Below are 17,652 nucleotides of genomic sequence, written 5' to 3' on the forward strand. Positions count from 1 at the left end.
AAAGAAAACAGCAAGGGATAGCAGATTTGTTCCATTAGATGGATACATTTTGTCTTCATCCATTCCTCTGTTTTATTTCTAAAAAAAAAAAAAAAAAAAGGTGGGACAAATACAACTTCGATAGAATATTTCAATTGAGTGCTCTAGGTTTTAATCAGAAGGTAGATTTATTTATCTGAGAGCTGCATCTTTTTATACATATGCCAGGTGACTATAAAAGACTTGTTTGTTCTTTAAGTTAATTAGTTTTATCAGAGATATTTAAATTGCAGCTACATTAACTATAATGATTGTTTAAAATACTACTGTCTTAGTTGAAGGAGACCTGCTTGTGTGTGGGAGACCTGTATAAACCTGCCAGATTTGCTAAGCAGAGTATCCTTTTTGGTACCTTAACTCTGAAAAGTCAGTGGAGGGGGACAAGAAAAGGATGAAAATCAATAGATGTTCCCGTGGTGGCTGCAGAAGCCCTGCCCAGGTGGGACGCTCGGGCACAGACCCCAGCATATCAGTCATCCCCTTTTCCACCGCTTCCTGCATACCCTTGCAGGTCTGTCTCTCAACAGTGCCATTAGTACCAGCCTTGAAAGAATTGCTATTAAACTTCTTAGTGTTATGTTTTGCAAAATACAAGATGTAGAAATCAAGTAGGAGCATACAATGTAAAAGCTGTGTAGAAATGGGAGCATATTGGAAAAGACGCTTTTCCTAAGCATCAGACAGGGCCCAGCTTTCATTTTGTATGTGCATTTATCTCTCTAATTAATGCCTGGGTGCTGTGTGAGAGGTGTAGTTACCCTTTGAAATGCTAATGCTGCAGGGGAGTATTGTGGTTCTCCCTATCAGCTGCGCAGAGGCTGCAGCAGAGGTCAGCGGTGAAAAGTTTAATAAATTCTGCCTCCCGGTGACTTACTAGATTTCAGCCATACAAAGACAAGAGAGAGACTGCTGGCAGCTATGTGTTATCATGTCTGTTTTCTCTGCTCTCTGCTGTGTGCTTCATTTCCTAAAAAGATGAAGTAATATGTTTTGTTCCTCAGGGTGTAGCCCTAACATTTTTAAGGATCCTCACTATATTGTTTCTTTGTGAAATGTAGTGTAGCTTGTCATTGTCAGGGCTCAAAACCTGAGGAATATTTTGGAAATACTTGAGATACCCAGAGACATCTTTACAGAAAGATTCAAGGGTCGGGAGCTTGTTTAGGGGCTGATATACTGACAAATTAGAACCCAGAACAAAAGATATTTTATTTAACCATATGGGAGTCAACTTTAACTCAGCACTTATGTTGTCATCAGATGATCTGGTTTTCTCCTTAAGACTTTGTGTCTTCCAGATGGACCTTTATAAATACATTTTTATGTTGCAGTTCTCCTTTAATGGCTGTTTTTCCTCTCTATGGATTCTACAGTGTCAAAATGTCTCTTTTCTGGTCAAGAAACAAAAAAATCTGCTTTCTTTTTTGGAGTACATAACTGGATGCTAAACATAGGGCAAGTACTTAAGTATTCTCTCAAATGAGAAGGGAGAGTAAGCGAATTATGAAAATAAAGAGATCTCAATGAATCAATCTTTCACATATAACTGTTTACTGCTTGATTGCACTTGATTTGTCAGAGTTCTTACTAGTGTGAAAGTTCACAGAAAAAACACTTAGAGTTAAAATACAACTCATCAGAATTGGCTTACAAAAGTGTACAATGACTTTCTAATTCACACTTATTAATAAATACCTAATGAGGGTAAACAAAATATGCATATTACTAGCTTTTGTGGAAAATATTTTTTTTATCCTGTCTTGGAAAAGTGTATTCTTATCTTGGAGCAGCAAATTCCTTCTTCAGTGCTGCTCCACAAAGGAGGTCTGAGCTACTCTGGCTTCCAGAGCTGCCTTTTAGAGACTAATGGGTAGATCTCACTGTTTGTGGAATTTGTGACTTTTTCTTTATAAATTCACCATCAGGCCATCCCTTTGATTCCATAATGGACAAATTAATTTTCTCAGACTGGCTTTCTTCATTTTTTAGAACAAATTCTGCCATCTGTTTGCTGATGCTTTGCATCAGTCTTAGTCAGATACTGTCATTTACAAGAGATTGTCCTTGTTACGTTGCCTGTCTTTCTACTTCTGTGTGGCTTGGTGTCCGAGAAGATGATGGTCTGTCACTTCTGGAGGAGTAGCTGAACCACCTGTGCTTGTTCTGCCACTGTCTTCAACTCCAGGTGACACCAGGACATCGTCCTTGAGCCTCTCTATGTTGCTCTCTTCTGAGAGGTGCTAAGTAGTCTCAGCTTCTCTCTAAGGTGGGGGCAGCAGTGCTGCCTACACATATGCTTTATCAGGGTATGAGTCTGTGGATAATAGACAGAAATAGTAGTTATCTGTGGAAGTTTATTGTCTTTTTCTATTTTCTGTGATCAACAGGAGGAAGTCCAGCATCACAAAAAGCAAGTGACCAGTTTTTAAATCTTGGAATATCTTTTTACGTGGTATCATATTGATTCTAACTAAGTGAAGAAGGTTTAGAAACACTGGCAACTTAGAAAAGAACAATTGCAGCTATCATTAAGCCCTTTCCTTGCCACTAAGGGATAAGGTTTCAAAGCAGGGAATTAGCAGCATGATTTTTGTTAATGATAATGAGAGTTAGTTGCCTGTCCCCCACAGAAAATGTCCCCAGTGCGTACTTTGTTTAGCAGTTTGAGCTGAGGATAATCTGTTCTACAGTTTATTTCAGATTTTTTTATTATTCACAAGGTGACACTGCATGCCAGGCAAGCATAAATGAATGCATTATTGCCCTCGTATCTTCGCACAGTTTTATCTTTTTCCTTAAATCACAGCATTGGCAAATAAAATAATAGTTTTATGTTCCTAAGCACCAAGTATTTTTAAAAATGAAGGAGAAAAGAAGCTTTTTTCCAAGGTTGCCAAATATTACCAAGTAGTTTTAACCATAGAATTTCCTGATTGTAGTTAAACTTGGGTCCGCAGAATAGAGGTTTTCTTGCCAAATTTGTTATCCAGACTTACCCTAATTATACAAAATGTTCAAGAATTACTGTTCTGTGTAGTCAGTTGCATTAGAGCTTGACAGTGTGACAGTCAGGAGGGCAGGCTGAAAGTGTGTCTTCAAAACTAGAAAATATAGATTCGGAGGTTTATTTTTTTTTTAAGTTGAATATAGTATTTATGCTGAAGGAATGTTGGAGTGCTTTGTCTTCCAAGTTACCCAACTGTGAGATGCTAATGACTTGACTATGAAAGGCAAGGGTGACTTCACTCATCTCCACTGTGTTTTCCTACTTGTGAGGAGCTCATGGGTGTTTGCTCCTCTGAGGTAAAAGGCCCCCTTTTTTAAGTCTATCTCTCGTAGTTGAAAAGGAGCGTAGGGAACGCGCTCTGGCCTCAGGTGATACAGATGGGATATGTATGATTTGTCTGTGTGGGGTTGTTCCTCCTGTTTTAACTGAAAGAAGCAAAGGTTACCACAGACGCTGTCTTTAAATGTTCATGTCTCCAATGTTAACATTTGTTTAAAAAAGGTTAATTGCACACAATTATGTGCTCAAGGAGCTACATCATGAGAAAAGTCAATAGTACTAGGAAACTCCAACTTTGAATTAATGATTCTACTGAACACTTATACCAGGGCAATTATTTAAGGAGACAGCACGATATTTTATTATAAACTAACTGCTAAAGAGCGGTATAAAAGAAAAAAAAGGCATATTTAGCACTCCGTGCTGAATTCTTCAATGAATGAACGAAGAACCAGTTCTATAAATCTTTTAGATTTAACATAATGGTGCTGAATGCTTTAACATAAAACTACTTCCAGTATTAAGCTCTGTGTCCAGTAGTTTAGTTCTTTTTTTTTCCCTAAGACAAAGGCCCAGTTGTGCTTACTTAGCAAGAAAACCTCAAGGGTAGAAATGGCTTCTACTTATTTTGTAATCAGTCTCTCCAGCAAGAGTTAATTACTGCCTTATAGTACAGGTGACTAAAACCTCAAGATGTATCTTGAAACTATGGCAAACCCTCTGGAATCTCTTTTGTGGGTTTTTTTTTGGCAGGGGAGAAGGGGGTTGTTTTGTCCAGGCCAGCATTTGGGGAGTTTATGTAGCTGCTCAGTGAGCTTTCAGCCTCTGTCCTGCCTGGATAGGATCCCCTTGGACAAGATCCTCTATTTCACAACTTTTGTGACAATGTTGTCTTTTCTTAGTAAGCTGACTAAGCCTTTACAGGTTTTCATACTGAAAAACTGCTTTTTTAAGTAAGTTAATCGTTTGGCTATAGAAGCACTTTTGGATCATAAGCTGGAATCCATCCTGGCCCTCCTTACTCCATAGCCAGTTTAGATAGGTGTCCTATGGCTCTAAAACATCCTGGAACGAACGGAGGAGCAAGAGCAAAGGAAATATAGTTAAGAGAAAGGAAAATCTCCAACTGAGCCGTACCCTCAGAGGATCAGCACTGGGTGTTACGCTTCCTGAGAGCTCTACAAAAGGCTTAGTAGACTCCACTGGTCTCATATCAGTTTTATACTTTGCCCCTGTCAGGGTTACGGAGTTGATTCACTCCTGCTCAATATCAGTGTAAAATGGAGGAGAATTAAGCTAGCTGAACTGGTTGTGACCTTATACACTTAGCGATAATTAACAGGTGTAAAGATTGATTAAAACATGGTTCTAAAGTGCAGTAGACTGCATCCTCTTAAGTGCTTAGAAATGAAAATTTACAATATGTGATGCATGATGCATGATACTTTAAATAAAGGCTGCTGTTTTAACTTAATAGAGAGAATTCTTGTTACATTCTTCTGACAGAATTCCTCTCACTGTGGTGAGCCTGCTCCCCAGGACTGTTTTGTACCCTGGAGTGAATGCAAAGCAATACTGCAAAAGCAAGCAAGTTAGAAACAACTTTTTACAATGTATTCTCAGATTACTTCATTATGAGCTTGTATGTAATGCAGAGGAAAATGACAAAGATAGCTTTGGATTTGTGTGCAGTGTTTCAGTCAGATAAACTCCCTTAAGACATGGACCTTTTCTTTGAAGTTAATATGTGTCTTAACAAGTTGACTTTCCGTGACAACTGTCTGTTTTTCTTTCTGCTCAACTTGCTGGGCTGCTGCACAGAGCAGTGGGATAAGCATATACATCTGAGAGCACTGTTATAAGACTTAACGTGTTTGCTTTTAATGGCGTTGCCTTTGTTCAAGTACAAGAAAAATCTGTTTATTGCTATAGAAACAGTGTGCACCTTTTCTTATGGCCCTTCTCTCTCATCTAAGCCAGTAGTATTATTTGCTTAGGACTTCAGAGTTGGTATCTGGAATTGCTGCTGAAGCTTGAGAAGTCACACTGAATGTGACTTGCTCATTGATGTAAATAAATAAATAAACAAATACTGACTTGTGGAGATGTGTGAACATCTAAAGAGCGTGTAGCTTACTCATAAAAGAAGATTTAATGATTTTGCAGTCAGACCGTTACGTTATATCAGCTTTCTTTTAACATATTTTTAGCATATTTTTACCATTCCTTTGAGAGATGACTAGTTATACCTTTGCCCTTTAGCTCTCTTAAAAAGAAATACTAAATGTAATAAGGTGGTTCAATTTTTCATTTCACTGCTCATTGCTTTTCTTTCAGCTTCTTGCCTGATTACATCAGTGGTGATTTTGATTCCATTAGGCCTGAAGTCGAGGAGTACTACAAGGTCAAGGTAAATTAAATCTTTTTGATGTGTTTTTGTTTGTTAGATCACTGTAGCATCCAGGTCATTAGTGCCCCGTTGGTTATTAAGTATTTTTGGCTCCAGTTGGTGTCTTTGAAGCTCCAAGTGTGAAGCACCTTGTAGGCTGAGATACTGTGCTCCAAGTGGCACTGCACTAATGTACACTCACTTGCATCTTACCTTGCAAGTAAGATTTACCCACTGAAGACATGCATTTTTAGGGGCTTATTGGTATCAGACTGTCCACCCCAATATATCCATATTAATGACTGTGAAGGGGAAATTGAAAGAACTGTTGTTGCAAAGTTTACATTAATGCAATGTGGCAGCCCTCAGGGTGGAGGGGGATGAGAAATTCCATGTGTTGACTTACCTGATCAGTCTTTCCTTGTGCAAAGTAGCACTTTCCCATGATATTTTTTTTATATTCATGGTCAATTACTTCAGCATTAACTCCTTGCACCTGCAGCCTCCTTCTTTCCCAGTCTTTCTTCTGAATATTCACCCTTACCAGAATGGAGAGTCAGAGTTGTTCTTAGCACACACCATTACCTGTAAGCGCATACACATTCATCATGCAATATTGCTTGAGTTTCATTTGTCTGGGATAATATCAGTAGTTTCATTACTTTGGCAGAGTTCTCTGAAGCTGAGCATGTTACATCACAACAATAAAATATTTATTTTCCCCTTGAAATGTGTGTCTAGATGAGCTTCTTCAGTGAGTTAGGTTTTGATAACATTCCTGTTGACATTCCTAATACTTATGCTCATGTTTCCTGGCAAGCCAAGCCCCCTTTCCATTTCTACTGTCTCTATTCCCCTGGGCTTTCCTAGCTGTTTGCTTTACACCTGTCTTGAATTTTACCTGAGCACATGCACCTGACTTGAGTTATTGCCCGGCCAGGGTTAGGAACAACTAACACAAGGTCCAGTTTCCGTTTCATCAAAATTTCCACACCATTTTGGGTGTTCTTTCATTTTTTCATAGATAGCCAATGTAAATAATTCCTGAATGTTAAGAAAGCAAAGGTTAAGTTTTTGGAAAGCAATTATGTGGGATAAGTCAAAAATTCTGTTCTCCGGTTACAACCTTGCTATGACCTGTAAGGAAATTGGGTATATTCCTTAGCTGATGTATAGCTAAATCATTGTGGTCAGCAAAATCAAGTTTAGAGAGATGGAGAAACTATGAAACTTGGAGCAATTTGTGTATGTGTGGAGGGAATATAGAAGAAAATGAATCAAGCAGCAAGATACAAGTCGTGTTGCTTAAGTCTAGTTTGAGTGTTGCAAGTCCTTCTGTCGGGCCAGGGCAAGTGCTGCTGAAGGAGATGAAGGCCCCTTCAGTATTTTAATTGCAATGATTTAAGTTATTTATACAAGAAATTAAAGCCATTTCTTTTGTGTTTATATAACTGAATGTATATTTCCCTTTGATTTTTATAAACTGGCTTTATAGATTAGTTTTGCATAAAAGTACTGCTTTTTTGTCCTCTTTGCCTCTCCCCCGCCTTTTTTTAAACTGTCCTTATTGACAGAGATTAATGTGTTCTGGCTTCTTTTAAGTATGTGAAAATACTGGTTAAGAGGAGTGACTTTTTCATGGTAAAGCTTATGGAGGTTAATTATTAAGTTATAAAATACGTTTTTTTTACAAGTGGTTGTGCATAGTGCAATGCTAAGTGAGAAGTGGGGAGTGTCGAAGTCGGTGCATGAAACTAATTCCAGGTTGGTAAAGAACCTCATCAGGAGACAGCTGTGGGCCTGACTCCTCCATCCCACCCACTTCATGCCAGCTGTTGCTGCCAGGCTCGGAAAGTTTTACATCATGAAAGCAAGAGCATAAATATGACACAAATATGAGCTGCAAATACCCTATGCAGATTTGCAAAGCCAAAGTCTTCTAGTGGAGGAGAGGAACCTTAAGATAGTTCCTCTGATGTTTTCATTTGAGCAAGGATTATATGACAATGAACAATGAAAAATTTCCCTTAAAGAGGACTATCACCATTGTGTCAGGGATCCTGCTTAAATTAAAGTTCATAAAATGACGTTCTTTGCTTCCCATTTATCTTTGTTAGGTGTAGCAAGCCATACTAAATGAAGAGATCTGAGGGAAAAACTGCCGTTTTTCTAGTTTTCATGGGAAGTAGTTATGCAAAACGACTGTTGTGAGTGTGATGTGTAAGTGATGAGTTTGGCATGTTATGCTTTGGGGAAAGAATAAGTAACTATGGATCACACGTTCAGCTTTACTTTGTTGTTTCTGTCACCTCGGTTTGCATCTTGCCTTGGTTGACTAAGTAGATACTTATATTCATTTATTCCTTATGTTAAACAGAAACTTGCCAGTCTCACCAAAGTGGTGGGCTTTCTCCCACTGTTTAAAGAGTTAAATACCATTAAAAATGGATAAAACTGCTCCACAACAGGAACTGGACTCTCCTGTTTAAAATCCTCTTTTTAAATCTCAACATGCTTTAAATAAAGGACAAAGAACAATTTAATTTAATTTTCTGTGTATCTATTGTCGGCTCTAATAGATTTATTGAGAAGACTCTTTGTACTTTGACTATAGCTAAGTATGCATGTTTAAATGATCCCACAATAGATGCATTGACAATCTTTCTATGTATAGTCTGAAGTGCATTGGAAATGACACTGCACAGAGCAGCAAGGACTTGTGGTGATATTCCTGTCACTGCAGGCTCATCTGCCTCCAGTTCTAGCTGAATGCTTCTATTTTTGAAGGCTTTTAAGCATAAGTTTGAAGATAAAACAGCCACTTGTGTTGTTACTCCTCAAACAAGACTCCTCATTTCTGAAGTTTCTGAGGCCAAAGATGGTATTTTAAATCATACCAGATCTGCACTTATGCCTAGGAGCAGAAAGTTGAATCCAGTGCCCTTTGAAATCCTTATTATGACATTTAATAAGAATCTGGTTTGGCTTTTTCACTAGGCAAAGTGCATGTGCTTTAAAAAGCTTTGGTCAGCATTGCTTCAGACCTATACTTGCTGGGAGTTTGTTTCCCAGCTCTATTGTTTTTCCCGTTCTCTTCTTTGTAGACCCTATAGAATGGCTTATTTTTGTAGAATGGCCTATTTTATATTATTATTTCAAAACGACTTTTGTTTCTTGCATTCAAGGGTTTAATGGTTATCAGTGCTGCAGAAATGCTTAATAAACATGCTGTGGATATTCCCTTTTGTTCTGGGCTAGAGCATCTATAATCAGGTTTACAAAATGTGTTTAAAACACTGAAATTCTGCCGGTACATCTCCAACTTCTACACTTTCTTGATGAACTGCAAGGTTTTAGAGTCATATTTCCTGTCCACTGAAGCCAAATTTTTTTAATAATTCTGTAAAGCAAATGTTGATTCATCTTCGTCAATTGTTATTATAATTCCAGTACATACAAAAAATGTGATGAATCTGAAAAACTTTCAGAAGACTTTTTCTGAACAATCTGAAAAAGTGTTCATGACTGTTCTAATTAACCTTTTCCCCCCTACAATGTATTATTTTTCTAAATCAGATTTTAACACAGGATGGAACGTTAAATATTAAGACATTTGACTTCAATCCTATTTATTAAATCAAACAGTTTTTTAGGAAAACATGGTTTATTTTGAAGCCTGATTCCTATCTTGGAGGAAATGGTTCCAAGATTTCAGAAGGAGCTGTAGAAGTTGTGCAGGTAGTTGTGCAGTTCATTCTTGCTGTTGAATGGACTGCATCTGTTGGATAATTACTGAATAAGCTTTCAGGTTTTCAAGTGATCTCTAGTTTGTTTTTTTCTGCTGAAGATAACTCTAAGAAAGTGTTGTGCATACTGATATTGGGCATCTGAAATGCTGAAGGTGCCCAGTGCCACCTGAACTTGTAATTTCAGGTACATGTGGTTATGTAGCCTAGTTTGGAGATGCCGAAACATCCCCCTCATTGGCCTTGCTGTGCTGAGTTGGGACAAACAGATTGGTCTAGCAAAAACTAGACCTTGTTGCACACCTGCGCTGCGGAGGTATTGGCCATCCTGCTGAGTGCTCAGAGGGACACAGAGGTCTGTTCTGGGCAGCAGCCCTCGATGCAGCCACGCTGCCATCTCCTCTGGTCACTTTAACTGTGCACATGCCGCATAGCTGCTGGCTGCGCTTCTTCCTCATCGTGTGCTCTCACTTCCTGAGAAACCCCACAGAATATCCCACTTTTTATTTTATTTTTTTTCCTACTTTTCATCATGAACTCAATAACCTAATTCTAGAGAGTTTGCACTCCGGAGTTTTCCCTCAGAAGCTGTTCTGCGTTACCATATGGTCAGGGGACAGGCAACAGAAAACCCTCTCCTGGTGTGTGACAAAATTACAGGTTCTGGCTGTTATAACCCCATGACTGGCTGTCACCTGCATGGCAGCATTTGCAACATTGCAGGCAAAGGCTCTTGGGCAACATCCTTGGAAGAGAGTTACAGCTTGTAGCCTTTAGAAGGAATTAGCTGCCCATCTGTCAGCTTGCTAAAAAAAAGAGAGCTGCCAAATAACTCCTCAGACAACCAAACAAATGCTAGTTTAATGAAAAATGAACGGTCATGTAGAACCAAGTTAGAAGTTTTTGTTTTGGTTTGTTTATGTTTCCTCCTCTGATGTGTTTTCACTGGAGGAGTCCAATGGCTTAATATGGATGTAGCTTAATTAAATTAAAGTGATTTATGCCCTGGGATAATCCTTTTATTAATAATTCAGACTATTTTTTGCTGTTTAGGATTTTGGCCTAGAAATTTTCTGTATGTCCTTGCCCTGTAGTTATTCCATGGGAGCTGTGATGCCACTGGTCTGTTCTTGAGGAAGATTTGACAGCTCTTGTGAAGATCGCATTTCCAAGCAAGTTGCACGGGTGCTTTCAGTTATGTGGATTTCTTATTTATGCCAAATGGAAGTAATACCACAACGTTCTAGAAATGTCATAAATTTGTAAGAGCTGCTGTGCTTGGTGGCACTTCTTTTGAGGTGAATGAGAAAAACAGTCGCGCTAGGTCAGACTGGAGGCTCATTCAGCTGGTAACTTGTCCCAGCAGCGCTGGGGCGGAACAGATTTTGAAAGCCTTTGAAAGCAAATATGGACCAATGCCCAGGGATGCTTCTTGCACAGACTTTTCCAGCTTCCAGCAATGTGTGGCTTAAAGAATTCCTGAGTCAGAAGCTGCATCTCTGTGTTCAGCAGCTCCACAGTTTGTGTTGAATGTGCAGAAAAAATGCCTTTTGCACTTCATTTTGTTTTTGAACTTGGCCTTTGATTTTTTGAACTTGACTTTTGATTATCATGTTTGACTGCTCAAAATACCTGTATTATAATAAATAGTAGATAGACGTACTTCAGCCACCTCTTCTTCCCTAAAGACCTGAGTCTTGTACTCAGTATTTCTGTTGGTATGTACGTGCACCCGTGCACAGCTAAAGCAAAGGGGTGTTGCATATTCCATTAAACATGGCCCCAAATTTTGTTCAGTTTATATAGTGTTTTCTGGTTTGCAGAGTTAATATATGTGTAATTACTGGCATGTTCACATGGAAGAGAATTTTTCCTAAAGCAGAGGCTTTCAGGACTCTGGACTTGTACAATTCTGTGTTTATGTTATAAAAAAAGCAAAACCTCTGCCCACCTCTCAAATGTCATCCTTCACACCTCCACCAAAGGTAGCGATTCACAGAAAATAACACATATGTTTACATGCAGTTGAGACTTAAAAAGAAACACAAATTCAGTAACACATTCTTACTTCTTTTTAAAGCATGGGTCGTGTTTGTGTTATCTCCTGGTGCTGTTCATTACTCCTTTTGAACCTGAATAAACAGAGCCCAATCCTGCTAGTGTTGTTAGAGCAATGTAATGTCCTGGAGACCGTTAGATCCACAGGATTTTTAAGTTTTCATTCTGAGGTCATCGAGACTCCCCTTGTACTCCTCTCCTCTCACAAGTACCCTGGCTGATGCTCAACTCACAGCAGGATGTGCAAGAAAACAGTGCCATGTTTATGAAAAGTTCTATGTGGTGGTATTTTAGTCTTGCATCCAACGTCAGCTCAATATTATGTTGCCGAGTAAGATCTGTTTCTCCCTTTCATTGGTTATGGCCTGAGGAGGGGAAAGAGTAGAATGTGTATTGTATTAGACACTTGAGTTACACCCAAGAGTCTTTCAAAAATAATAATTTAGTGATAATCTCTGAGAGAAGTCTTATTTTAGTCCATCAGTCTGTGACAGAGCAAATAGCAGAAAAGCCTGAAAAGAGAAATGTGTTGAATTCCATTTGTTTTCTGTGCAAGGGACCAAAAAAAAAAAAAAAAAAAAAAAGTGTTTTAAACAGTGGCAGCTTAATCTGAAGAAGAAACTGGAGCAGAGAGTTGCGATTGGAAGGATTGCACGTGATTAGGTCTCTTCAGCCAAAGGAGACAGCTTTAATGTAATGCCAGTCAGTTGAGTTTGAAGACTCAAATGGTGGGTATTTTTAAACATAAATGGGATTTATACATCCATTTCTTCTTTTTAGAAATTTCAGGTAAAACCGCGGCTGGAGCACAAAGCTTGGCACCCATATCTGGTTAACAGTGGGGCTCTGGGCTGCTAATTAGCGCCTGCTTTGAGCAAGGGACCCAGAATCTCGCAGCTCTTCAGGTATTGGGGCCAGCTCCAGGTTGAAGTCGTTGGCTCTGGGAGATTTGGGAGCCTGCTTCTGTGGTGGGGGAGCACGTCAGCCAGTGTGAACACAGCAGCTGACAGCAACACAGGGCACGCACCCCAGGAAAAAGATCCCCTGCATCTCGGTATTAGATTTTTAAAACTGTTTTAAGAAGTGGCTTTGCAGCCTCTGCACATGTTGTGTGTGTTGTGCATCTTTTCTAGGAATGGATAGCTCTCCTTACAGAAATGGAGAGGGAGGAGAGAAAACATGAAGCCTGTTGCTCATTTCAAAGCAGGAAACTTTAGTGGTGAACTGGAGAGGAGGACATGAAAAAAAATGCTTCTTAATGTGCTCTCAGGGATCTATAGCGAGCATTTTGGCAACTGCCTTATCCTGTCTTAGAAGGGACATACATGAACTACTCAGAAACATGGTCTGTATTCATGCAGATAAACATGAACTGCACAAGCCACCAAATGGAAAAGAGAGAGAAAATGACGTACGTTGTACAGATAGAAAAATTAAATGCCTTTGTAGCTTGTTAGTGCAGTGAAGGATTAGATGAAGCTGCCAAATTTGAGCTTACTTGTATTAATTAACTGTGAAAGTTTTAAAGCTATTTGAAGCTTTGATGTGCGCAGGGATGGAGTCTTTGAATGGTGATTTGATGGATGGAGATTTGAAGTGCAGCTCTGGAGCACATCTGTTTTTTTCATAATGATTTTTGGTTTGATCAAAAACATGAAAAATATATGTTTATATTTTTTATAGCTGCGCTTAGGAATAGTGCAAGATGCTAAAAATTGCATTTGCATATATCAAGTGGAAATCTTGAGTTGTAATTTTTGAAAGCAAAAAATTAGTAGCAGAAAAATATCACTGGGAGGTAGAAGGGGTGAATAACTGAAAGAACTGATGTTCTGAAAGCCTTAATTATGCCCATGTAGGCAAATTGGAATATTGCTCATAATTATCTTTTTGGTCCCTTCTGCCTTCTTTTATTTACCTGCCTTCTATTTCCTGACTCATGAACATTCTTGGGGCCTCTTGCAGTTTTCACTGTCAGCACTAGGCATTTGAAGCTCTGATTTGCCGTTTGAATTGCTCTGTAGTCCTTGAATGTAATCAGCAGAACCTGGCAAAGAGGGACTGGTTCAAAGCTTGATAAGCTGGCTGTGTGGGGAGCTCAGCTAAACCTGGATGAGTCTCAGAATAAGGGTGAGTTATGGTGTTTTGTCAGGTTCCTTTGTTTGAGGAGGCTCACAAGGCTTCCTCTTTGATTGTTAAAAGTATATATATTTTTTTCTTAAGTCTGTTTGGAGGTATAATTGGAAATGGAAACAATCCTCTATATGATCAAATGTATTAAGAGAGGAAAAATGAAATAGGTAGGAACAGCAGCAATGAATGCAAATTGAGGAAAAGGCAGAGACTCTTTTAAAAGTTAGGAAAATATACCCATTTTAAGCAAAAAATAAAAGTAATACAACAAAGCATAGAGAAAAGAATTGGATAGAAATAGAAAAATTTCCCTGTCATGTCAGAAATAAAATAGTTCTGCTGTCATTTTTTTGCAGCTGTGAAGTGAATGTGATAAGATAAACACACATGCATGGAAACCATAGTTTTCTAATCTAAAACTGAGATTTTTGGTTTATTGGGAGTGAGGATAGGATTTGTTTTTTACTGTTTTCAAATGTTTTTACTCTAATAAAAATTCAAGGAGCAGGACCTATGCTTATTCCTGCCTTTTCCAGGCTTTGATGGGAGTTCCATCAGGTCAAGAATAGAAGATTTTTTAGGACAGATCTTGCAAGAAGCTTAAAGCATAAATAACTGCGACTGAAGTTGGCATTCACTTGCAATAAATTCACAGGTTTTAAGGTTATTTCATCCAAATTCTGCAGGAACTGCTGTTGTAATATATGATATGCCTAAGGAACTGTTAATGCAATTGAAACAACTTAGCAGGTACTTACTTTGCACTTAATTGATAATGGTCCTTCCATAAAAAAAACTCAGCAGTTTAGTATAAATTGCTGCTTAATAGTCCCAGATTCCATTTTTTTGTCTCTCTCTCTCTCTCTTTTTTTTTTTTTTTTTTCAAGGTAGGGGAATTTTGAAGCTCCTTGAAGTATTTATCTATGTTAAAAGTTCCCCTGCTGTTCCCAAGCCGAGCTCTGCTCTCGCTGGGCCTGGAGCAAGGGTAATTTGGGCTGAGGGGCAGGGTTTTGAAAGGGACCTTTTAGTCAAGAAAGGAACCAGCTCATATGTGCTCTGCCAGGAAGAAGTGCTCACGGGTATGGTCCACAGATAAAGTAAGTCCAGCTTGAACTTGGAGAGGAGAGTGGCTAAGTGGTGCTTTTGTGATTTATGGCTTCTTTGGAAGATACTCTACACATACGCTTCTTTTAGTGACCCAGTTTGCCTCTCCATGCTGTAGTTGTCATGCATTGCCTTTGGTGAACCAGCCTGCCGGGAGTCTGTGGCTGTGGTCTCGTAGGTGGTGAGCAGCTGCCTCTTCCTGCACCCTGAGAAAAGGCAGAGGTCAGAGACAGCCCTTGCTGCAGCTTTTACTGTTTCTGCAGAGTTTCTTGTGCTCTGAACAGATGCACCCTCAGGGATGGAAGTAGCTGGCTGTGACCAGGCTCCATTGTTTTTGCTGCCTTCCTGTAGAAGAACATGGTATCAGCACCAGGTACTCCTCTAGGGATTGGGAAATAGTTTCCAAAGCTATCAGAAGTTCCAAGCAGTGCCTTAAAGAGGTGATCAGAGCTGCACCTGAAATGTACAAGAAGCTTCTGGCTTCGTTGGAAAGTCTTTTTGAACACTTCTCAGGCAGAAATAACTGTTTTGTGCCAGTTGACGGCTGCCTGTGAATAAAGCTTTGACTGTAGGCCTCGGTGCCGCGCTTTCAAAGCAAGCCCCAGGAATGGCTAAGAGCAGGCGGCAGCTCTGCCGAAAGCATCTGCCTGGCTGCTTCCTGGTGGGAAGGGCTGTCCCTTCGCAAGCCTCAGAGAGCTGAGCTGTTGCTTTCAGCTGGGCCCTCGTGCTGGGCCCTGGCTGGGTCCAGAGGCAGCTCTCACTCTGCAGAGGGGCCCCAAAACCGTTAAGAGTGGTGCAAGTCATGTCCTGCAGTCCTTCAACAGAAGGAGCCTGGGAATTTGCCAGCTTTCCAGCTTTTTTTAATGATAATGGTAAGGCTTTCAGCATTTTGAGTTGGAGCATATATTGCCAGAGGCTATGGAGATTACTAAAAGCTAAAGCAGATGATTCTCCTGTGTTTGTGTTTTCCTATGCAGAATACAGGGCAGCTCTGTGTAATGGTGGAACAGGAAAGAGACCAATATAAAATGAAGTTATATTAGGAAAAGAGATGATATACAAGTTTAAAAATCCTTGGGCAACTTATTTATTGCTTATGTGGCACACTTTTTTTTGTGAAGAATTCAAGATGCTCTAAAGAGATTAAATCTCGTTTGGTTTCATAAATACTGAAAGATTTCCTGAAGATGAACAGTCTGTTCCCAAAGCATCTTTCAACGATGTCTCTAGTGTAGTTAAATTTACTTTCAAAGCACGGAAGGAAATGTAAGGGACAGTGGCTTCTTATCCTGTTTTCTGTCATAAGATTGTTTATTTCTCCCTCCAGCAAACTCTTCTTTTACTCCCTCCTTGCAAATGATTTACCAGCCTAAAATGACCATACCTAAGCCTTTCTCACAGGGAGTTTTAGCTTGGAGAAGAGAAGGTTGAGAAAGAGACCTTATCAATATGTTCAAATACCTGAGGAGAGAATGTGAAGAGAATGAGACCAAACTCTGCTCGGTGGTGGCCAGCGACAGGACGAGGGGTAATGGGTACAAGCTGAAACACGGGAAGTTCCATCTCCGTGTGAGGAAGAACCTCTTTACTGCGAGGGTGACAGAGCCCTGGAACAGGCTGCCCAGAGAGGTTGTGGAGGCTCCTTCTCTGGAGATCTTCAAACCCCGCCTGGATGCCACCCTGTGCCACGTGCTCTAGGTGTCCCTGCTGGAGCAGGGGGCTTGGACTGGATGATCTCTAGAGGTCCCTTCCAACCTCAACCACTCTGGGATTCTGAGTTTTGTCTGAGTTATGGACAAAATAAGAGCATCACAGTTGGATCCAGCTGGAATTAAAACATGACGGGAGATCCAAGCCTTGAGATCACATCTTCAGAAATGCATTAGCTCAATCTATGTGTGCAGTAATAAGTTGTGCAGTCATGGAACAATAGACACAGATGCCTTTTAAAGGGCTACCTGTCTTGCAAGTGATATTAGTGACTAAGCTATATAATCACAGTAATTGCAATCCCATATTATGTGCATCAGTGCAGGGAACAGATCTTTGGTTGTTGATAATGGACTTGAAAAGAGTATGATTATGCAGGAATTACCTTCCAGTCTCTCTGTTGCCAAATAAGATAGGTCTTGAAGGATATTCATCAACCACTTCTCTGAATGTCCGGTTTAGAAATATTCGATGTGTTCTGCCTATCTTTCAGCAGTTAGTAAGTACTGAGCACTTACCTTTCATATTATTAGCACAAATTGAAAAATAAAAAATCTTATTTGAAAGATACAAACACAGAATTTATACTTACTTTTTAAAAGATAAACATAGTTTAAAATGAGAATTGTGATGCTTTAATTCCTCAGTTAAAATCATTTAAACTAATTAAATGAGTTTCTTTTAATGTGAACTACCAAAAGTTTAAAGGAAGGCAAGAGAGTTGGCAGCATTTCTAGCTGAGCACTTGGAGCTAGAGTTTTCTGAAGCTGGAGTGTCTGAAACTTTTGATAGGGGTCTCTACTGTAGAGTCAGAGATTTTTTTTATTAGCTTTTTTATTGTAGTCATTTGACTTCAGTTCAGTGCTTAGGCTTGAAAGAAGTAGAAAGGTTTATTTTCTCTTTCAATGTACTATTAAAATGAGGTATGAGATGATGAAGACTACTATTCATAAAGCATGGGAAGACTTGGTGATGAGAAACAATCAATATTATCTCTAGCTACTGAATTCAACCACGTGTGTCCAGCAAATCAGTTCAGTTTTAAATGTAAAATGTGGTTAGATAAGCTCATTTATGTCTCCACAGAATATAGAATTACTTTATTTAGTAAAGGATAAAGACACAACTGGGAGTTAAACATGAAATAAAGGGTGAGAATGGTTAGAACAGTTTAATAAGGGTGGGAG

At 39.3% G+C, this 17,652-nt stretch overlaps 1 protein-coding gene across 3 annotated transcripts in view; it reads left to right on the forward strand.

The window, feature by feature from the left end:
• TPK1 (thiamin pyrophosphokinase 1) overlaps positions 1 to 17,652 on the forward strand; it is a 264,754-nt gene that overhangs the window by 117,896 nt on the left and 129,206 nt on the right. For all 3 annotated transcript variants that reach the window (XM_088520866.1, XM_088520869.1, XM_088520868.1), the window contains exon 4: positions 5,663 to 5,735. In XM_088520866.1, coding sequence (XP_088376992.1) covers positions 5,663 to 5,735 — 73 coding nt within the window. The remainder of the gene's footprint in view (positions 1 to 5,662; positions 5,736 to 17,652) is intronic.

Source organism: Tinamus guttatus, unplaced genomic scaffold (genome assembly GCF_059628265.1).
Source record: "Tinamus guttatus ecotype Peru unplaced genomic scaffold, ASM5962826v1 Tinamus_guttatus_pri_ptg000104l, whole genome shotgun sequence".
NCBI classification, from domain to species: domain Eukaryota; kingdom Metazoa; phylum Chordata; class Aves; order Tinamiformes; family Tinamidae; genus Tinamus; species Tinamus guttatus.